The sequence below is a fragment of the Geotrypetes seraphini genome, chromosome 17 (genome assembly GCF_902459505.1).
Source record: "Geotrypetes seraphini chromosome 17, aGeoSer1.1, whole genome shotgun sequence".
Classification (NCBI taxonomy): Eukaryota; Metazoa; Chordata; class Amphibia; order Gymnophiona; family Dermophiidae; genus Geotrypetes; species Geotrypetes seraphini.
The window spans coordinates 44,082,069-44,105,640 of NC_047100.1; the positions used below are offsets into that span (position 1 = coordinate 44,082,069).

Here is a 23,572-nt window from a genome sequence, read left to right on the forward strand (position 1 = left end):
CTCTTTCTGACCTTCGATCCTAACCGTCTAGGTCGTCCTGTCTCTAAACGGACGCTTTCCAACTGGCTTGCTGCCTGTATTGCGTTCTGTTATGCTCGGGCCGGTCTCTCACTGGAAGGTGCTGTCACGGCCCACAGGGTCAGAGCTATGGCTGCTTCTGTGGCTTTCCTCTGTTCCACGCCCATCGAGGAAATCTGCAAGGCTGCCACTTGGTCCTCAGTTCACACGTTCACTACTCACTACTGTCTGGATGCCTTCTCCAGACGGGATGGACACTTCGGCCAATCTGTGTTACAAAATTTATTTTCCTAATGGCCAACCATCCCTCCTCCCCCTCTGTTAGCTTGGAGGTCACCCATGCGTAAAGAATATGCTGCCTGCTTGTCCTGGGATAAAGCACAGTTACTTACCGTAACAGGTGTTATCCAGGGACAGCAGGTAGATATTCTTACGTCCCACCCGCCTCCCCGGGTTGGCTTCTTAGCTGGCTTATCTTAACTGGGGACCACGCACTCCTCCGTCGGACGGGAAGGCACTCGCGCATGCGCGGTGCGGCCAACTAGAACTTTCTAGTTAAAAAGGTCCGTACCAGGGCTCCGTCGGTGACGTCACCCATGCGTAAAGAATATCTGCCTGCTGTCCCTGGATAACACCTGTTACGGTAAGTAACTGTGCAAAACTGATAAAGGGTATGGAAAACCTCCCATATACTGACAGACTGAAAAAGCTGGGGCTGTTCTCCCTGGAAAGGCGGAGACTTAGAGGAGACATGATAGAAACCTTCAAGATCCTGAAGGGTATAGAAAAAGTAGACAGGGACAGATTTTTCAGATTACGGGGAACCACAAGTACAAGGGGGCACTCGGAGAAATTAAAAGGGGACAGATTTAGAACAAATGCCAGAAAGTTCTTTTTCACCCAGAGGGTGGTGGATACATGGAGTGTGCTTCCGGAGGCTGTGATAGGCCGGAGCACGTTACAAGGCTTCAAAGAAGGTTTGGATAGGTTCCTAGAGGATAAAGGAATTGAGGGGTACAGATAAGAGTAGCGGTAGGTTATAGGGATAGTCTGGGACCATTGCTCAGGCAATGGGCCTGATGGGCCGCCGCGGGAGCGGACCGCTGGGCGAGATGGACCTCTGGTCTGCCTCAGCGGAGGCAATTTCTTATGTTCTTATTACTCAGGAGTTGATTCCAGAGACTGGATGCTAAATAACAAAAAGCTTTACTGATAATAGTTACCTGTCATTCTGACCCTTTGACAGAGCAAAGCATAAAATGTACATTTATTTTTCCTTAATTTACCTTCACATTTAATTTCTTTTCCTCAGGGTTAATACAAGCGCTCCCTTGCTGAACCTGCAGCCTTGTATCCTCTCAATTAACTTTTACGCCAGTAGGCTCCCCCTTGAGATTGTGATAATTAGGATCATCTGAATACCACCACTGCTAAAATGAATTGTAAAAGTATATACAGATTGTTCTTTGCATCGTGTGGTTGTCAGGACCTATTGTCTTGCTTCAGCTGCAGCTTCTCTTTGCCACGCCCTCAGAAACCTGCCATGGTGAGCTTGCTTACTACATTTTCTTACCTAACGTTTCCATTTTCTGAGCACATTATTCCTGTTGGAGCAACGCAGGATGCATCTTTTTACAGTATCCTTAACCAGTTTTGACATAGTCCTGGACCTCCGCTTCATTCTTCGTCCAGATTCATAATAGCTCTTATGGCTTACAGTTTCCTTATTCGTTTATTCTCCATGGCAGCTCTTATGCCCCCAAATGATTTCTCAGATCTCATTCCCTACTACGGCTTCCAAACAAGGGGGTCTTTTCAAGCACTAATATATTCTTACTACAGGCTAAAAAGGTACTTCTGCGGATGTGCTTGGACGTCCCGCAGTGGTTTTGGAATCAGCAGAATCCACTAACCACACTAAAAAATAGGTTTCTATTTTAGTGTAGGGGGTGTGTTCGGAGATGGAGAGTAGATATGCCCTGCGCTAATTGGTTAGCATGGCTACATTACCATAGGCTAACCAATTAAGCACATAGGGGCTCTTGCTGTCTAGTAAATGTTGTTATTGTGAACCGCCCTGTTATTGCCTAAGGAAGGGCAGAATATTAAATAAAATGAATCCGTAAACCATAAATAGGTGTTAATAGCCATGCGATAATTGGGGAATTAGTGCATGGCCATTAATAGGAAAAATAGATGTGGCTATTTTATAGTGGGCAGGAAACCCCTTGCTAAAATAGCACGGGCCCCTTTTTAGTAAAAGGGCCCCACGAATTTTAGGTCTTCTAGACTAGAGTAGACAACATGAGCAGTCTCTCATAGCAGCTCAATAGCACAGGTTCCTCAATATAGGAAGGGAAAGTGTGCAGCAATATTATAGCATTCTTGTATAAATAAACATTGTGTGGTCTGCAAAGATTAGCCAATTGTTGTTGCACATTTTTCAGTTATATATATATTTTTAAAAAATCATATTTCAGACTTTGTTGCAGAAATCTGCTTAGGTTATTTTTTTTATATTTTAATATGTATTTTCTTTCTCTATATTTCTTTTTCATTTTCTTCTCTTCTAAATGACTCTTTTCCTTTCTCACCCCTGTCCTGTAGTCTCTTCTTCCTGTTCTTCCTCTTCTCAACTCTTTTCTCTCTCCCTCCTATGCACTTTCTCCTCCTTCTTCCATGTGCCTTCTTCTCCCTCTTACACCTCCCTTCATCTCTCTTCATCGCCTCAGTTCTTCCCCCGTTCTCATCAATTTTTCTTCATGTTCTCCCATTCACTCTCTTAATTTCAACACTTTCCTCAACAGTAATTGTGTCAGCATCATGTGGCCTATGTGTTTGGTGAGGAAGCAAGCGGGTGCAAATAGTTAAATGCATAGCCATACAGCACAGGTTGCAGATATGAGATTGCTAGATATGGATCAGTGGTGTGAGGTAAGTTGGTATTTATCTACCTGGGGAGTAGCAGACAAGGGGGCAGACACTGAAGAAAGTGGCAAGGCTTCAGCATTGCAGCAGAATTTCCCATGATTCTGCCGCCGTCACAAGGAACAGGCTGCCCTGACAACAGGTTTGTTTGTCATGTCAGGGTCAGAAAAATACTGAAAGTCATGAGGAAAAAAAAAAAAAGAGAGCATAATTACATTTTGCCAATTAACGCCAATAGCTAGCACCCAATTATTAACACCAATTGGCTTCTTAGCCAAGTTAGTTGCACCTAAATCTCAGGATAGCACGCCATTTAGTGTCAAAGTCCCTCCTTGAGGGCCGCAATCCAGTCAGGTTTTCAGGATTTCCCCAATGAATATGCATGAGATCTATTTGAATGAACTGCTTTCAATGCATATTCATTGGGGAAATCCTGAAAACCCGACTGGATTGTGGCCCTCGAGGAGGGACTTTGACACCCCTGACCTAGATTTAAATTAGCTGGCTAACACTGATTCTAGAGTGTTAATCCCTGGCTTTCTCCCACTAACCTATCCCTACTGCTAAGCTTGCCTAGAATATGAGCAGAACTTAATTGCTTAGCCTGATGCATTTTCAAAGGGTTTGATCTAGTTAAATCTTTCTTAGCTAGAGATGTGATTCAGACATTCAGGGGAGATATGATTCAGACGTTCAAATTCTTGAAAGGTATTAACGTAGAACAAAATCTTTTCCAGAGAAAGGAAAATGGTAAAAAACCAGAGGACATAATTTGAGGTTGAGGGATGGTAGACTCAAGAGCAATGTTAGGAAATTCTTCTTTACGAAGAGGGTGGTGGATGCCTGGAATGCACTCCCGAGAGAGGTGGTGGAGATGAAAATGGTGACGGAGTTCAAAAAAGCGTGGGATGAACACAGAGGATCTAGAATCAGAAAATAATATTAAATATTGAACTAAGACCAGTAATGGGCAGACTTGCAGAGTCTGTGTCTGTTTATGGCCGTTTGGTAGAGGATGGGCTGGGGAGAGCATCAATGGCTGGGAGGGTGTAGATGGACTGGAGTGAGCTCTGATGGAGACTTCAGTAGTTGGAACCTAAGAACAGTACCGGGCAGAGCTTTGGATTCTTGCCCAGAGATAGCTAAGAAGAAGAAGAAAAAACCCAACAGATTTTTAGATTGAATCAGGTTGGGCAGACTAGATGGACCATTCGGGTCTTTATCTGCTGTCATCTACGATGTTACTATGTTTACTATGTAGATCCCTTTTGAATATTGACCTCCTAATTTGGGCTAATGCCCTAATTTTATAAATGGTGTGTTATTTTGCCTAATTCCCACTTTTTTACAGAAAGGGTTGTATATGCGTGGAATACGGTAGTCTCCCAGTAGAACTGGTGGAGGCAAAGACTGTATCTGAATTCAAGATTCACATGGCACATGGGAGATAGGCACATGGGATCTCTTAGAGAGAGTAGGAGATAGTGGATGCTGCGGATGGGCAGACTGGATGTGCTATTTGGCCTTTATCTGCTGTCATGTTTCTATGATACATGGAAGGAAGGCAGCCAATAAGCAAGCATTAGATTAGTTCAGGGCCAACAGATTAAAGAAATTTTTGTAGTACTAAAATGAAGTCTTGAAAAGGAAAGATGAACATACAATTATGGTGTGTGCATGCTTTGCTGATTCTGCAAGAAAAAGATGTATATTAAGAAGGAAAAGAAAAAAGGCTGAAACCTACACTTAGGAGTATTTACACATTATATTTCATCCTCTCTTTTCTCTGGGAACTGAGACTTGGCAAGATGGGACAAGTACATTACTCTGCGAAGGCTGGGCTCATTAAGAAAGGGAGGATAGTACAAGTAACCTGTAAAGCAGCTTATCCATGTGTGTGTGTAAAGATGAAAATATAGCTGGGAGAATCGATCGAAAAGTCAGGCTCCTGTTTTCTTTCCCATCTCTAGCACTGATTCTTTAAAGCGGGTGCCAACATAAAGTGGCAATTAAATGTCTCGGAAATGATTTGCACATACATAAGGAGATGCCAAAATTTTGCCGTACTGATATTTTATAAATATGCACCTATTTTACCTGGCACATACTCATACCCATGGGTGGGACTCTTACTGAACACGCATACCTTGTAGAATAATATAAATAGTGCTTTTAGGCACAAGTGCTTACAGCAGCTCTATGGTTGGCATATGGGCTCATGTTTAAAGTACAGGTGCACATCTTACCTAATACGCTCCTATTCTATAACAAGAAGGAGGCACCTACTTTCCTTGTAGAATATGTGCAATCTTATAAGATTACTCTCCATGTGTGTATACACCTATTTTATAAAACATGCACATACATCACCACTCTCCAAACTCCATAGATCACACAACTGTCGGCACTATCTTTTTAAAAACTACAAAATACGGTATAACCAAATTCTAGGTCCACAAAAAAACAGGTGCAAAAGTCTCAGTGACCAGGTTATACTCATATTTTCAGAAAGTGCAGTTGGAACTCCATTCAGATTGCTTGGGCACTATCTCGGCAGAATCTGCCCAGAGGCGGCAGGTCTCTGTGTGGCGATAATATTCAGTCCACTAACCAGAAAACTATCCAGATAGAGTTAGAACAGCAAAAAGGCAGCTCTTAACTTTATTTGGGTACCAGTCTAAATATCACTGGTACCTGGATGATAATAATAACTTTATTTTTGCATACCGCAATACCACAAGCAGTTCAGAACGGTTTACAGAGGAAGAGACTGTACACAGACAGCGATGTTACGGAAAATGCTTTCAATTACATTAGTGAGCCAAGAGTGGTTAGGTATAACCGGAAGCAAGTCAGAGGTTCAACAAATATTTTGGAGATAAGCAAGGCGGAAGGAGTCAGAGAAATTTATCAAAGAGATAGGTTTTAATTGATTTCCTGAAGGATTGGTAGGAGGGAGTATTTGGAATGAGGGTGGTTAGACATTTATTCCATTCGCCTGCTTGGAATGACAGTGTTCTATCAAGGAATCTCTTGTAGATACAGCCTTTCAGGGAGGGGAAGGTAAACAGATAGGTATTACGTGTGCAAGTTGTGCCTGGAAATACAAACTGGTGCGACAGGTAGATTGGGGATGAACCTGTTATGGTTTTGAAGCAAAGGCAGGCAAACTTGAAGATGATCCTTGCCTCCATCGGCAACCAGTGAAGTTTTCTGTAGAACAGGCTTACATAATCTGACTTTTTGAGACCATAGATGAGATGGACGGCAGTATTCTGAATGATTCTCAGACGTTTGATGGTTTTCTTAAAGGATCCCAAGTATATGATATTGCAGTAAGCTAAGGTGCTTAAGATTAGAGACTGAACCAGTAATCAAAAGGAGAGGAAGTCAAAATAGTGTTTGATGGTATGGAGTTTCCAGAGGGTACAAAAACATTTTTTTAACCTGAGCATTGGTATGGTCTTCAAAAGTCAGGCATCGGTCCAGGATAACTCCAAGGATTTTGATGGTGGAGTTGATTGGGTAAATTAGCCCGTATAATTTTAAGGAGGTATTCGTTAGATTGTGGTTAGGACTTGCCAGGAAAAGCTTAGTTTGTTCTGGGTTCAATTTTAGTTTGAATTGTGTAGACCATTGATCTATCTTAGTGAGAACAGTTGAGGTGAATTGTTCAGTCTCTTGTGTCAATGAGGTTATGGGGATGATAATTGTAATGTCACCTGCATATATGTATGATTTCAATTTTAAGTTAGATAGCAGGTGTCCCAGAGAAGGAGAGAGAGGGGAGCCCTATGGAACTCCGCAGAGATTACACCAAGATTGGGAAAAAGTTTTGTCGCTGTGGACCTGGTAGATGCGGTTTTTTAAGAAGCCCGTGAACCAGGTTAGTACCTGTCCAGAAACGCCAATAGAATCGAGGCACCTGATCAGAATGTCATGGTCGATAAGGTCAAAGGCACTGCTTAGGTCAAACTGAAGTACCAGTGCGCTTTTTCTCCGAGAGAACAGATGGAAGAGATGATCTGTCAGCGACGCTAAGACAGTTTCCGTACTGTAGTTTGTATGAAATCCTCACTGAGAGTTGTGTAGAATGTTGAACTTCTCTAAATATTTCATGAGATCAAGATTAACTAGACCTTCCATTAGTTTAAGGAAAAGAGGTATGTTGGCAATGAGTCTGTAATTGGCGGCCGAGGAGACTGGTTCTTTGGGGTTTTTGATAATAGGAGTTACAAGAATGTGGCCGAGTTCCAACGGGAAGTAGCCAGTAGACAAGCAAAGAGAAATCCAGTTAAAAAGTTTAGCTGATGGCTGCTGAATACCTGACTATTCAGCTCTGATAATCCAGATATAGCCTTACTCTGAAATGGTTAACAGTGGCCTCAGAATCAGGCGAACCAAGTTCAGTTCCCATTGCAGCTCTTTATGACTCTGGGCAAGTCACTTAGGCCCATATTCTATAAATGGTGCCTAAGTTAAGTGAAATACAGTATGCTGTTTAAATTTATTGAGTTAGTCCAATAAAAAAAAGGTATCACCTTATTTCCTTTTGTTTTATTTTTTTATGTTACCATGGAAAGTGGACTAACACAGCCACCACACCATTTCACTCAAAAACATTTTTTAATGATTTTCAAAGCGCCTATCGGCGCCTATAAACCCTGCACTGGAATCATGCCTCCGTAGACACTTTGGCACCTAATGCTACTGTAAGCATGGATAACGCCAAAAGTGGCATTAAGCGCTGTAAAGAACCTATGTAGATGCCAAAATGTAGGCTTTGAAAACCCTAGCCTACATTTCCAGTGCATACCTGTGCCAGAGGTGCGATTCTCTAAACGGTGCCATTGCGTGATTGACACCCGATCGGCAGCCGCTTTTAAGGCAGCCACCGACAATGGCACCATTTAGAGAATCCGGGCCTTAACCAGATACAAATTAATTGCCTATATATAATATGCAAACTGCTTTAATTGTAACCACAGAAAGGTGGTATATCAAATCCCATCCCCTTTCCTTTCACCTATAAAAAGCCTATGGCAGCCAACCACAGGCTGAATATGGGTCCCTAAACATTTTCCTCATAGTCACAAAACAGGAGTAGCCACTCAATATATATCAAGTCCAAAGACTGAAATTAAGTAAAGAGTATGAAAAAAAAAATGTTCTCCAGTGATTTCTTATGTTGATGTGTGTATAAAATAATACATTCTGTACTCAGTTTGGATTTTTTGGCACTATTTATAAAACTAAGCTCTATTCTATAAATGGCATTCAAAGTTAGGCACCATTTATTTAGATTTCTAGTCCATTTTCCGAAGGATTTAGATCAACTAGACCAGGGGTAGGGAACTCCGGTCCTCGAGAGCCGTATTCCAGTGGGGTTTTCAGGATTTCCCCAATGAATATGCATTGAAAGCAGTGCATGCAAATAGATCTCATGCATATTCATTGGGGAAATCCTGAAAACCCGACTGGAATACGGCTCTCGAGGACCAGACTTCCCTACCCCTGAACTAGACCTTGATGTAAATCCTCATGCCTAAATTAGGTGCACATCCCTCTTAATTCTATAAACAGCATGCATATATTGCAGGAATGACCCTGATCCGCACATGACCCTCCCATGGTCATGCCTTCTTTTTGGACTCGCACATAAAATTTACTCATAGATCCCAGCACCTAAAAATGCATGCATAAATTTTAATTGATGCTAATTAACACTAAGAACTTGATTATTAATACCAATTAGCATTAATTGTTCAGTTATTTCTCCAAAACATAAAGCTATCTGTTTAAAATGTAACGCTAGCTATCCTCTTCATAACCTCTAATTCCTTATGTCCTTCCCTCATTTATTGAATTACTTGTAAACCATGTTGAGCTCTATCTTTATGGAAATGGTGTTAAATGATCATAATAATTACAAGTCAAAGATCTTGATGCTTTTTTGGAGTATGTTTCTGTCTCTCTCTCTGCTTATTTTTATCTCTATTTTGTTTACTTTAATTATTTTAATTCTATCTTTAAATTATTTATTCATTACTTGTTGGAATGTTTCATTTCTATCTCTATCTCTACCTCTGTCTTTTTATTTTTATTTTTCATACTGTTTCTTCAGGTACTTTAGTTAGATTGTGAGCCTTTGGGACAGGTGGGGAATTTCCAAGTACCTATCTTATTTATTTAGTTTTTATTTATTGTATCTTTAATGCATCATTTTTGTAAACCGCTTAGAAACCTCACAGTTATTAGCGGTATATAAGAATTAAATTAAATTAAATGATGCGGTATACAAACTTAAGGTTTAGTTTAGTTTAGTTAAATTGCATGTGAAAATTGGGTAAATGCCCAAATTCCTGCATGCAATATTTAGGCCATGTGTTTTATCCACTGGAAACAAGATGTTGTGAAATCAGTGTTCCTGGGGAAGATAAGTCATAGGGTTATACTACCTTCCCTAAGACTGAAATGAAATGCCTCACTGTGCTGCCAGAATATTTACTTTTTGCTAGATAAGTATCAGACCCCTACAGCTTATGGAGGATTGGCATCATATTATGACTAGTGCAATAATTTTTATTGTACCCAGTCTACTTTCTTCCCTTTTGATGTTGAGATTTGCAGAAAGTGGAGAAAGATGGCATTACACAAAAGGTCTTAAGAACTAATACGAGGGTGAATCAAAAAGTAAAGGCAATTGTTAGATTACACGATAGCCGGAACAGAGCTAATAAAATGCAACATATGTATTCATACATTGCCTATTGGATAATTTGTCCACGTACATTGCAGGACTTGACCTTTAGTCGTATGGCAAGCCCAAGGTCAGAAATATGGATGCTTCATTGCAAGATTGCACCATCAAAGAACAGCGTGCAGTAGTGCACTTTTCTTTGGGCAGAGAGAGTGAAACCTGTGGAAATTCACCATCGGCTATTGACTGAGTACATAGCACTATCAAGCAACGAAAGTTTTATGAGTGAGTAAAAAGGTTTAAAGCGGGATGAACAGGTGTAACCGACGAAGGTTGTTCTGGTTGCCCATCAACATCACGCACACATGAGCACATTGACAGGGCAAATGCCTTGATTAGAGAAGATAGACAGATAACGGTGATTTAGTTGGCTGTAAATTTGGATATCAGCTATGGATCTGTATTTGCCATAATGGTTGATGACTTGGGATACAGGAAAGTCTGTGTATGATGGGTTCCCAAACAGCTTACTGATCTGCACAAGCAAGAGTGTGTGGAGGTTGCAACCCAATTCCTGAGACGGTATGAAGAAGATCCGAGTATTCGGGAGAGAATTGTCACCGGCGATGAGACATGGGTGCATCACTGCAACCCGGAGAGCAAAAGACAAAGCATGATGACATAAAGGAAGCGGTGCTCACCTAGCTTTGGGAGCAGCCGAAAGACTTCTTCTCTGCAGGAATGCAGATGCTAGTTGAATGGGCTACTGGGCTTCATGGACCATTGGTCTGACCCAGTAAGGCTGTTCTTTTGATACAACAAATGCACCATCTTGCATGGGGACTGTGTGGAAAAGTGATATGTTCAATTGCTCACAGTTACTTCTATTAAAGCTGTTAAATGTATTTTGCCTTTATTTTTGATTTACCCTCGTATATAGGTGTCTGGAGAATCATTAGCATATGCTTAAACCATTTCAGAACTTTTAAGCTCTACATTTAATTTTTTAATCAGTACAAAATGTCAGAATGTTTAGTCGGAGGAGTTTTGAAACAGGACTTGCTCAGTGTCTTTAGCTTGACTGGTTAACACTGATTTAGAAGTTCTCTTTGTATGTTTGGTCAGTCTCTTCAATAGTATTTAGAGGGAGGGAGAGATGTACGAGATGAAGGATACATTGATTGATGCCCTTGGTCAGCTTTGAATCAATTATAGATTTATGTACAAATCTATTGGAAACCAACATCATGCTCATGTTTTACATAAACTAAAGCAACGTTCAGTAAAAATATAATGAAAGTGATGAAGTGAAAAGTAACAATAAAAGGCAACAGTTTTTTTCTATTTTATATAATTTTTTAATAGTCCAGTAGTTGTCCTCTTCACTAAACTTTCTTTCATTAGGATGCTGAGGGATTTCCTATATTTTTATCCCATCTAGTTCAGGAGGTGCGATCACCATCTCTGGCCAGAGCTCATAGAATCTTTCTAGAACCTCACTCACATTCAGCTTGTCTCTGTTGAGTCCTAGAGACTTTGAATGTTGTCCCCAACCATAGTTATTTTATTTATTTGATTTGTTTTTAGCCTATCCTTGGGTACTCAAGTATTTTCTTTATCTGTCCCAGCGGGCTCACAGTAGAGCAGGGGTGTCCAATGTCGGTCCTCGAGGGCCGCAGTCCAGTCGGGTTTTCAGGATTTCCCCAATGAATATGCATGAGATCTATTTGCATGCACTGCTTTCAATGCATATTCATTGGGGAAATCCTGAAAACCCGACTGGACTGCGGCCCTCGAGGACCGACATTGGACACCCCTGCACTAGAGGATTAACTGACTTGCCAGGGTCACAAGGAGCAGTACAGACTTTGAACCCACAAACTCAGGGTGCTAGGCTATAACTCTTAACGATTATGTCACACTCTCCTCCTATAGTTGACAATAGGAAGAGAAGGTGGAGTAGAGAAATCCATACCTTTTGCATTGCAATGTCCTAGAGAACTGCCAAGTCATTGGCCTTGGTCCCTAGAAGATTATTTTTTAATGCTTTATTGATGTATGTCTTTATGAAAGGTGAAGGCATTGCCCGTTAATCCTGTCTGATCTTACAACCATATAGCTCCAAAATCCTTTGGATATAGTACTAGTTTTCCTTTGCCTAAATTTGACTGCTCATTTTGACTACTGTACTTTTTTTCTGTCTCAACAGATTCTGTATGACAGCCCAAAAGCTCGTCGGGAAGTGGAGTATCACTGGCGGGCATCAGGGGGACCTCACATCGTACGCATTCTCAATGTTTATGAGAACATACATCGTGGGAAAAGATGCCTTCTTATCGTCATGGAATGGTACAAACTAGTATTTCTGATCCCTCTGTGTTTGCCAAGGTCATTGCCCCCATCTACTACTACTATTAATTATTTCTATAGCGGTACCACACATATGCAGCGCTGTACAGAGTCACAAAGAAGAAGAAAACAGTCCCTGCTCGAAAGAGCTTACAATCTAAACAGCCAAGATAGACATACAGGATGTCATGGATACAGTTAAGGGGAACAGTGAATAAGCTGGAGGGCAGAGGAGTAGGGTTGAGGATTGAAGGCTGTATCAAAAAGGTGGATTTTCAGTCTGGTTTTAAACAAGGGAAGGGAATGAGCTTGGCAGTGGAGGAAAAGGGTAAAGCTAAGAGCGGCTTATCTGAGGAATGGAGTTCGCTGGGAGGTGTATAAGGAGCGATAAGAGAGGAGGGGCAGCAAAATGAACACACTTTTGTAGGTCAGCAATAGGAGCTTGAACTGTATGCGATGGCAGATAGGGAGCCGGTGAAGTGATTTAAGGAGAGGGGTGACATAAGAGTAGCGAGGTTGGCAGAAGATGAGTGGTGCAGCAGAGTTTTGCACAGATTGCAAGGGGGAGAGTACAAGGGTCCGGGTAGTGTGCTTAGAGAGGAAGGGGCGAAGAGATAGAAGTGACAGGTCTTAGCAGCTTGTTGGATGTGCGTAGAAAATGAGAGGTCGGAAGCGAAGATAACTCCAAGGTTGCGAGCAGAGGAGACCAGAGCATCATATGTTAAAGGAGAGATGAATCAAAAATCCATTCCATATTACTCAGAACCCTGCTTCCAAACATGGTCTACAGATTGCTTGGTAGCATCCTAAAATCTAAAACAGTTAATCTGGTTGAGAAGTAAGTGAATCACAGAATAACTAAAGAAATATTATTCAGAATTAGAGCTAATGTTATTTCTAAACTCCCACCTTGCTTTTCACATATCAACTGTGAATAAGTCTTAGAGGCTGGCTGCCTAGTAAATTAGTCACATTGAATTCCAATAAGTGAAATTCAAATCACAAACCAATTATGGATAAGAAATAAATCATTGGTGAGTCAGACCACCAGGCAGTTTTATAGGTCACAATTTGAGGTCATCTCTGAATATTTTTAAACTGTTTATTTGGGGATAAGGGAAGGGAGAGAAAGTCCAATGTCACTTAGGGTTCCTTTTACTAAGAAGCGCTAGCTGAAAAATTACCGCCTGCTTAAAAGGAGGTGGTAGCGGCTAGTACACGCGGCATTTAGTGCGCGCTAAGGCCCAAATGTACCTTTGTAAAAGGAGCCCTTAATTTCATCACCTTCCTACTATCTTTAAAATTAGTTCAGTAGCTTTTGAATAAGTTGGGTAAATACCAGTATTAGCCATTTTGGCAAAGAAATGTAGGCCAACAAAGAAAAATGAGGAGACCCAATGATCCACTGTGAAAACAAAAAAACTGTGGATACAGATGTTCTAGAGATAATTTATTATACACTGACATATAAAAACAATGATAAAAAAAAAATACAGTGATAAAATCCAACCAGTTGGATTTTTATCACTGTATTTTTTATCATTGTACTTTTTTAAATTGAATTTTCATGTTTTTATATGTCAGTGTATAATAAATTATCTCCACAACATTTGTATCAACAGTTTTTTGTTTTTATAGAAATGTAGGCAGCATACTAGCTTTCCTGTTTCTTGCTTCCAACATCCTCTGTTTGTCCCGTTTCTTCTGCATACCTTACTCTGTTTACATTGGTAGCACCTTGTTTTTCAGCATGGAGGGAGGAGAGCTTTTCACCCGGATCCAGCAGCGAGGTGATCAAGCTTTTACTGAAAGAGGTAGGTTATGATGTTACAGCAGATGCTTTCTGCAGTCTGACGAGTCCAGACTTTATAAGCCAGCCCATCTTAAAACAAATGACGTAAGGTTGGGCACTATGGGGCTCATTTTCAAAAGGGAAAAACATCCAAAAAGTGGCATAAAGAAGCAGATGGACATTTGTCTCCCCGAACCTTTCCAATCCGATATTTTCAAAACCTATTTTCAATTCGTCTAAATCCCAAGGGGCGAGTTGGAGGCATGGTGTGGGTGGGACTAGGGTAGGCTTATGACTTGGCCATTTTTCTACACTAAAATCCCTTAGTGAGAAAAATATTCAAAATAATAAAGACCACTAGTATCCCACTATTTGTGAAAAAGTGCAAAACCAAGCCACCTTATCACTAATTGATTACTGGAAGGGCCTCAGTTACAGAGCCTACGCAAGTCATAGACTTTGACCGCAAAAGTCTGCGTAGTTATCCAACTCCTTAGCTCCAATCATCGGCCTCCTTCCAGACCCTTACTTATCTTCAATTTTTTGTATTCCCCGTTTTTTAATATTTTTAATATATTTTTTAATATTCTTTTACACTTATATATTTTTTAATTTTCTTAAATAATTTTAAAGGCTATCCATAACTTATTCTAAAATGATCACTTTCTAAAAATTCCTGTTTTATAATCTTCGTTTTATAATGCACTAATTCAATTAAATGAGACTTTGCTTCAACGTTTTCAGCTTCATATATATTGAGAATCATGTGCAACATCAATATTCTGAGACTTTCAAAATGAGATTACTTAGCTTTGAATTAATGTTCAAGTTGTATGCTCTCAGCAATATGTTTCAAAACATGCCAACGTGGCCAGCGTTTCGTGGAAGATTATTCGGAACCACTGCCTCAGGGCCAACTAGTGAAACATGCTGCTGAAAATAAAATCCAAAATAAGAAAGACAGATATTGTTTAACCTTTTAAATCTGTAGTATTGAAAACCTTACATACCTACTACGTTGTATCATCAAATAGTGGGATACTAGTGGTCTTTATTATTTTGGCCATTTTTCTGCCATAATCAAACATTTAAGAATACGTCCAAGGTACAATTTGGATGTTTGGGGCTAGACCTGTTTTAACAATGAATAAGTGCCAAAAAGCCAAACAGAAACAAGGTGGAACAGAAGATCTGGATGATCACAGGTTTTTCAACAAAAGTGTAAACAGTCCCAAAAGGAATATGATGTAATCATAGAAGGACCCAACATGATCTGTGTTTCGGCACTTGATGCCTTCCTCATTTGGGAAAAAAGAACACAGACAATTTTCCACCCATCCAGCACTGTCGCAATTGCTCTAAACAAAAGTGCAAAGTTTTATTTAATGACAGATAAGGTGATTTCCAGTCATTGGTATTTAAGAAGAAATGGCTGAGGCCCTCTTTTACAAAGGTGTGCTAAGCATTAACCGCCAACGCATCCATAGGATAACATGCACATGTTAGCGCATGTTTAGTGTGTGCTTAAAAGCTTAGCACACCTTCGTAAAAGAGGGGGGTGAGTATATGTTCCCCCATATGAGATTAGACATGGGTGAGCAAGTAATGCTCTGGGTTTTATCAGAAGGCTGAAATGTTGTACTAACTTCTTTATTTATTTTAGAGGCTTCTGAAATAATGAGAGACATTGGCTCAGCTATCCAATACCTCCATGCAATGAACATGGCTCACCGTGATGTGAAGGTGAGTAGGGAAAATAGGACATGCAGAGCTGCTGCTGACACTTGAATTGAGAGAGACATATAGACAAATCTGATCAATTTCTTTGCCTGGGTGACCAGAGAATTGAATAGAGGTTGTGCACTAGATGTTATCAAAGCCTTTGACAGTGTCCCACACAGACGTCCGATAAATAAACTGAGTGCCCTTAGGATGGGTCCCAAAGTGACGGGCTGGGTCAGGAACTGGTTGAGTGGAAGGCGACAGAGGGTGGTGATCAATGGAGATCGCTCTGAGGAAAGGGATGCTACCAGTGGTGTGCCTCAAGGTTCTGTTCATGGGCCTGTTCTTTTTAACATTTTTATAAATGATATTGCCGAAGGGTTGTCAGGTAATATTTGCCTCTTTGCGGATGATACTAAAATCTGCAAGAGTAGACATGCCGGATAGTGTGAATAACATGAAGAAAGACCTGGTGAAGCTTGAAGAATGGTCTGAAATTTGGCAGCTAAAATTTAATGCTAAGAATTGCAAGGTCATGTATTTGGGCTGCAAAAACCAAAGGGAACAGTACAGTTTAGGGGGTGAAGAACTTTTGTTCATGACAGAAGAGCGGGACTTGGGTGTAATTGCATGTGATGATCTTAAGGTGGCCAAACAGGTAGAAAAGGTGACGGTGAAATCTAGAAGGATGCTAGGTTGCATAGGGAGAGGTATAGCCAGTAGGAAAAAGGAGGTATTGATGCCCCTGTATAAGACTTTGGTGAGACCTCATTTAGAATATTGTGTACAATTCTGGAGGCCGCACCTTCAAAAAGATATAAAAAGGATGGAGTCGGTCCAGAGGAAGGCTACTAAAATGGTGTGTGGTCTTCGCGATAAGGTGTATGGGGACAGACTTATAGATCTCAATCTGTATACTTTGGAGGAAAGGCGGGAGAGGGGAGATATGATAGAGACATTTAAATACCTACGTAATATAAATGCGCATGAGTCAAGTCTCTTTCATTTGAAAGGAAACTGCAATGAGAGGGCATAGGATGAAGTTAAGAGGTGATGGGCTCCAGAGTAATCTGAGGAAATACTTTTTTACGGAAAGGGTGGTAGATGCGTGGTACAGTCTCCCGGAAGAGGTGGTGGAAATAGAGACTGTCTGAATTCAAGAGGGCCTGGGATAGGCATGTGGGATCTCTGAGAGAGAGAAAGAGATAATGGGCCATATGGCCTTTACCTGCCGTCAGGTTTCTATGTTTCTTAGGCTTCTGGACAATTGCAACAATCATATAGAACTATAACTTATTGAACGGCTTTGATGAGAGCAGCACATTTGAAATTAAACAAAGATAAAGTTTTTATGCATTGGAGCTCATAATAGAGTTACTACACACAGATCTAATTGTTGGGATAGAAGGCACTAAATGTAAAATGGAAAAGTCATTAAAAGTACTGGATATTGCTTTGAATTCTAATTTGACCATGGAAATTCAGATGAACCAATTGGTAAAAAGTGCCTTCTGGGCTATGAGGAAATGAAGAGATCATAAATATATACAGTTAGACAGCTTAGCGTGACAGCGCTAAGGCGGCTTGAGGTGTCGCGGCGGCTGTCGGTGCATGCAGGCTGCGGCGGCTTGAAGCCCAAGGAAGTCAGAAGGTGAGCTTTCCGGTCTTCTGTATCGGCTGCAATATGTATGACTACCTCCCTTCGGGGATCCAGGCATACATTTGCAATCGATGCATGGAGATGGATAGCTTGAAATATCAGGTAAGACTACTGGAAGGAACAGTGATGGAACTCGAAGACAGAATCCGAGCACAGGAGAAGATTCTAGTGGAGTACAGCCCAAACGACGATGTCAAGGAACTAGAAATGTTCATAGAGGAAGCTCATCAGCACCATGTAGAGAGTACTCAGGAAACTCAGGAAACCGATGTGAGGAGAGAAGACACCCATGCAAACACAGAAGAAACCGAAGACGAGGTAGGAGACAACCGCACACCAGGAGGAATAGTGAGACCACAGGAAGACATCGCCCCACCCAAAGAACAGGAAACAATTTCAAGAGTATCATTGGAGAAGGAAGACTGGCCCTACTCCAAGGACGTGGACCAACACCCCCCAAGGAACTCCCGAATAAAGAAGATGGGGATCATCGTAGGCGACTCCATCATACGACATGTGGACAGCTACACCGCAGGAGGAAGAGAGGACAGAGTTGTCACCTGTCTGCCTGGAGCAAGAGTGAAGGATGTGACCAACAGGATCTCCAGGATCATAGATGGAGCAGGGGGAGAGGACACCGCTGTACTTATCCACGTGGGGACAAATGATGTGAGCGGGCGGAAGTATGACAGGGAAGAGCTGAAGGGCCAGCTCCGCTTTCTCGGAAGACAACTGAAGATCAGGGAGGTGAAGGTGGCCTTCTCCGAGATCCTCCCAGTACCAAGAGCGGATGGAAAGAGACAAGGGGAATTGCAAGTAATCAACGCCTGGATGAGACGATGGTGCGAAGAAGAAGGCTTCGACTTCGTGCGCAACTGGACGGCGTTCTGGGGAAAAAGCAAGTACTACAGAAAGGACGGACTACACCTCAACAAGGAAGGAGCAAGAGTTTTGGCAGGCAACATGAAGAAGGCAATCGAGAAGGCTTTAAACTGAAAGATAGGGGAAAGCCGACAGTCGACCACCGGTCGATGGTACGGATAGCAGGATGCCCCGACGAAGAAGCCAAGGACAACTACACCTACACAAGAGAAGACGACCTCACAGCCAATAAGGGAGAAAAAGCAGGAAGGGACAACTCAGACATAGGAGGGGACGACCACACAGCAAAAAAGGGTGATAACACAGGAGCAGTAAAGGATACCAAAATTGAAGCTACAGGGACGGCCAAGAGTAGAAGGTCCAAAAAGGTAACACGAAGAGAACTTAGATGTATGTATACAAATGCTAGAAGTCTGGGTAACAAAATGGGGGAACTAGAGACAATAGCAAGACGTGACATATTGGATATCATTGGCATAACAGAAACATGGTGGAATGAAGAAAACAAATGGGACACAGTACTACAGGGATACAAACTGTATAGAAGAGATCGAATAGGGCAGAAAGGTGGAGGTATTGCTCTATATGTTAAGGAGGGGATAGATTCTGTTGAAATGGTTAAAACAGAAAGGAAAGAGAAGCTGGAGTCACTCTGGATCAAAATTCCTGGTCAATATGGCGCAGATACGAAAATTGGCCTTTACTATCGTCCACCAGGACAGGCGGAGGAAACTGACGCAGAAATGATGGAGGAAATCAAACAAGAATGCAAGACAGGCAATGTAATTATATTGGGAGACTTCAATTTCCCAGGGATAGACTGGAAACTAGCAACCTCCAACTGCGGCAAGGAAGCCAAGTTCCTGGAGGTGCTAGGGGATTGCTTCCTGGAACAAATGGTAAAAGAGCCGACAAGAGGCAACGCCACCTTGGACTTGGTCCTAAATGGCCTCACGGGACCGATAACAGAAGTGGAAGTCATAGTTCCACTGGGAACGAGTGATCATAATGTAATCAACTTTAAACTACACATCAGGAAAGGGAAACATGCCAAAACCTTAACCACCACCTTGAACTTTAAAAAGGGTAAATATGATAGCATGAGAGCCATGGTAGAAAAACGACTCGAGAAGATGATGGACAAACTTGAAACGGTTGATCAGGCATGGACACTACTGAAAAATACTATCACAGAAGCACAAGATCTCTACATTCCGAAGATTTCCAAAGATCGGAGAACAAAGAGCAAAAGAGAACCGGCATGGCTTACCATACAGGTGAAGGAAGCCATAAAAGAAAAGAAGGACTCTTTCAAAAAATGGAAATGCATAAAGACAACCGAAGCCTGGAACAAACATAAAGATGATCAGAAGAAATGTCACAAGGCGGTGAGGAATGCAAAACAGGAATATGAGGAAAAAATAGCCCAGGAGGCCAAAAACTTCAAGCCCTTCTTTAGATACGTGAAAGGGAAAAAACCTGCAAAAGAGGCAGTGGGACCCCTGGACGACCAGGGAAGAAAAGGGTACGTCAAGGAAGATAAACAAATCGCAGACAAACTAAATTCCTTCTTTGCGTCCGTCTTTACGAAGGAGGACACCTCAACAATACCTGAAGCGGAGAAAGTGTTTGCAGGAGAAATAGAAGACAGCCTCACCACAGTTGAAGTGGACTTAGACCAGATATACTATCAGATCGACAAACTTAAAAGCGACAAATCCCCTGGACCGGATGGGATTCATCCGAGAGTCTTAAAGGAATTGAAGGTTGAAATCGGAGAGTTATTGCAAAAACTTGCAAACCTGACAATCAGAACTGGACAGATACCGGACGACTGGAGGATAGCGAACGTCACCCCAATTTTCAAAAAAGGATCGAGAGGGGAACCGGGCAACTATAGACCTGTGAGTCTTACGTCTGTCCCTGGCAAGATGGTTGAAGCACTGATCAAGGATAGCATAGTCCGGCACTTGGACGCATATGACTTAATGAAACCCAGTCAACATGGATTCAGGAAAGGGAAATCATGTTTGACTAATTTACTCCAATTTTTTGAGACCGTGAACGAGCAAATCGATAGTGGGAAGCCGGTGGACATAATATATTTGGACTTCCAGAAAGCGTTTGACAAAGTTCCACACGAAAGACTTCTCAGGAAACTACATAGCCATGGCATAGAGGGGGATATACAAAGATGGATAGGCAAATGGCTGGAAAACCGAAAGCAGAGAGTGGGCATAAATGGGAAGTTCTCCGACTGGGAGAAAGTGACTAGTGGTGTGCCCCAGGGCTCGGTACTTGGGCCGATCCTTTTTAATATTTATATCAATGACCTAGAGGAAGGAACATCCAGTGAGATCATCAAGTTTGCAGACGATACAAAACTATGCCGGGCAATCAGATCGCAGGATGATAGCGAGAAACTCCAGAGCGACTTGTGTCAGTTAGAAACATGGGCGGAGAAATGGCAGATGAAATTCAATGTGGAGAAATGCAAGGTAATGCATTTAGGCAATAAAAATAAGGAATACGAGTATACAATGTCAGGTGCAACTCTGGGGAAGAGTGAACAAGAAAAGGACCTGGGTGTGCTGATAGACAGAACCCTGAAGCCGTCGGCACAATGCGCGGCAGCGGCAAAGAAGGCAAATAGAATGTTGGGCATGATAAAGAAAGGAATCTCGAGTAGATCGGAGAAAGTTATAATGCCGCTTTATAGGGCAATGGTCAGACCACACTTGGAATACTGCGTCCAACATTGGTCTCCCTACCTAAAGAAGGATATAAAACTGCTGGAGAGGGTGCAGAGACGAGCAACAAAACTGGTGAAGGGTATGGAGAAACTGGAATACGAGGACAGACTTATAACACTAGGATTGTTCTCCCTTGAGAAAAGGAGACTGCGTGGGGATATGATCGAGACCTTCAAAATACTGAAAGGAATCGACAAAATAGAGCAGAGAAGATTATTTACATTGTCCAATTTGACACGGACTAGAGGACATGTAATGAAGCTAAGGGGGGACAGGTTCAGGACTAATGTCAGGAAGTTCTGCTTCACTCAGAGAGTGGTTGACACCTGGAATGCTCTCCCAGAGGAGATTATTGCGGAATCTACCGTCCTAGGCTTCAAGAGCAAACTAGATGCATATCTCCTTAAGAGAGGCATATAAGGATATGGTGGAATATAAATTACGCCAGGTGTACACCTGGCAGGGCCTCCGCGTGTGCGGATCGCCGGACTTGATGGACCGAAGGTCTGATCCGGAGAAGGCAGTTCTTATGTTCTTATGTTCTTATGTTCTTATGTTCTTGAGGCGCCTGAAGGACGCGGCGGCTTGAGGCACCTGCAGGACGCGGCGGCTGTTGGTGGAGGGCAAGGGGGGAAGGGGGAAGAGACACTGAAGGGAGAAAGAGGGAGACATGCTAGACCTGCAAGAGGGAAGAGGAGGTGATGCAGAAGGGAAAAAGCTGGACTTAGAGGGGGGGAGGAGGCGAAGAGACACAGAAGGGAGAAACATTGGACCTCCAGAAGGAAAGAGGAGAAACAAAGAGGAGAACTCCTGGAGCAGCAGCAACAACGACAATGCAGGGGGGGGAAGGGAGGGGAGAGAAGGAGAAATGCTGGAACTGAGGGGGGGGAGGTGAGGAAAAAAGAGAGGAAATACTGGCCCCATGGGGCGGGAGGGGGTAGAGGTGACCTGGCTTGGCCACCGTTAGATCGGGCTACTAGGCTGGATGGTTCTTTGACTGTTGGCGCTTCTGGGCCGAGGACTGTGAAGCCTGGAGATGTGGGGAAGTGCCTTTGGTGTGGAAAGAGGGCGCCGGGAAGGCGAGTGCGGCCGTTAGTTCCCGCCGGAGTCATAGTAACATAGTAACATAGTAGATGACGGCAGATAAAGACCCGAATGGTCCATCCAGTCTGCCCAACCTGATTCAATTTAAAATTTTTTTTTTTTTTTTTTAATTTATTTATTTTTTTTTTCTTCTTAGCTATTTCTGGGCTAGAATCCAAAGCTTTACCCGGTTCTGTGCTTGGGTTCCAACTGCCGAAATCTCTGTTAAGACTTACTCCAGCCCATCTACACCCTCCCAGCCATTGAAGCCCTCCCCTGCCCATCCTCCTCCAAACAGCCATACACAGACACAGACCGTACAAGTCTGCCCAGTAACTGGCCTAGTTCAATCTTTAATATTATTTTCTGCTTCTAAATCTTCTGTGTTCATCCCACGCTTCTTTGAACTCAGTCACAGTTTTACTCTCCACCACCTCTCTCGGGAGCGCATTCCAGGCATCCACCACCCTCTCCGTAAAGTAGAATTTCCTAACATTGCCCCTGAATCTACCACCCCTCAACCTCAAATTATGTCCTCTGGTTTTACCATTTTCCTTTCTCTGGAAAAGATTTTGTTCTACGTTAATACCCTTTAAGTATTTGAACGTCTGAATCATATCTCCCCTGTCTCTCCTTTCCTCTAGGGTATACATATTCAGGGCTTCCAGTCTCTCCTCATATGTCTTCTGGTGCAAGCCTCCTATCATTTTCGTCGCCCTCCTCTGGACCGCCTCAAGTCTTCTTACGTCTTTCGCCAGATACGGTCTCCAAAACTGAACACAATACTCCAAGTGGGGCCTCACCAATGACCTGTACAGGGGCATCAACACCTTATTTCTTCTACTGACTACGCCTCTCTTTATACAGCCCAGAATCCTTCTGGCAGCAGCCACTGCCTTGTCACACTGTTTTTTCGCCTTTAGATCTTCGGACACTATCACCCCAAGGTCCCTCTCCCCGTCCGTGCATATCAGCTTCTCTCCTCCCAGCATATACGGTTCCTTCCTATTATTAATCCCCAAATGCATTACTCTGCATTTCTTTGCATTGAATTTTAGTTGCCAGGCATTAGACCATTCCTCTAACTTTTGCAGACCTTAACAGCCCCACATGGCTTCTGAAGCGCGCTTTAATGGGCATTCTTTGACGCGCGCGCTCAGGACCCCCCTCCCCTCTGGTCACAGCCCTGTTGGCGTGCCCAAAATCGGGCGGGAAACACCTCAAAACCACTGCCTGCGCCAGCGACCCCTGGCATTCGCCCCAGAGCGTGGCTCCGAAGGACAGACGGGGGGGGGGGGAACGGGGTGACGGCGGGAAAGCATGCCGCGGCAGTTGTGCGCATGCGAAGGGGGTGCTCTAGCCATGGCCAGGAAAGCGAGGACGCAGATGAGCGTGGCACGCGAGGTAAGAGTGACGTCCTGTTCCTAACAGCAAGTTCCCACCAACACAGCACTTCTTAAAGAAAGACCGACAGGGGGAAGGGAGAGCGACAGAAAGAAAGACAGAAAGAAAGAAAGGGGGCAGGGAGAGAGACAGAAAGAAAGAAAAAGAAAGAAAGAAATGCCTAAGTCTACACATTTATTCTAGCACCCGTTAATGTAACGGGCTAAAAAACTAGTTTTAAATATTTATTTTCCAATGACATTATATGGATTTTAAAATATATTTCATAACTATTCCAAGTG

General features: G+C 42.6%; 1 protein-coding gene across 3 annotated transcripts in view; it reads left to right on the forward strand.

Moving 5' to 3' along the window:
* Nucleotides 1-23,572, forward strand: part of MAPKAPK3 (MAPK activated protein kinase 3) — a 134,858-nt gene that overhangs the window by 67,144 nt on the left and 44,142 nt on the right. For all 3 annotated transcript variants that reach the window (XM_033926321.1, XM_033926323.1, XM_033926322.1), the window contains 3 exons: nt 11,856-11,995; nt 13,745-13,809; nt 15,451-15,530. In XM_033926321.1, coding sequence (XP_033782212.1) covers nt 11,856-11,995; nt 13,745-13,809; nt 15,451-15,530 — 285 coding nt within the window. The remainder of the gene's footprint in view (nt 1-11,855; nt 11,996-13,744; nt 13,810-15,450; nt 15,531-23,572) is intronic.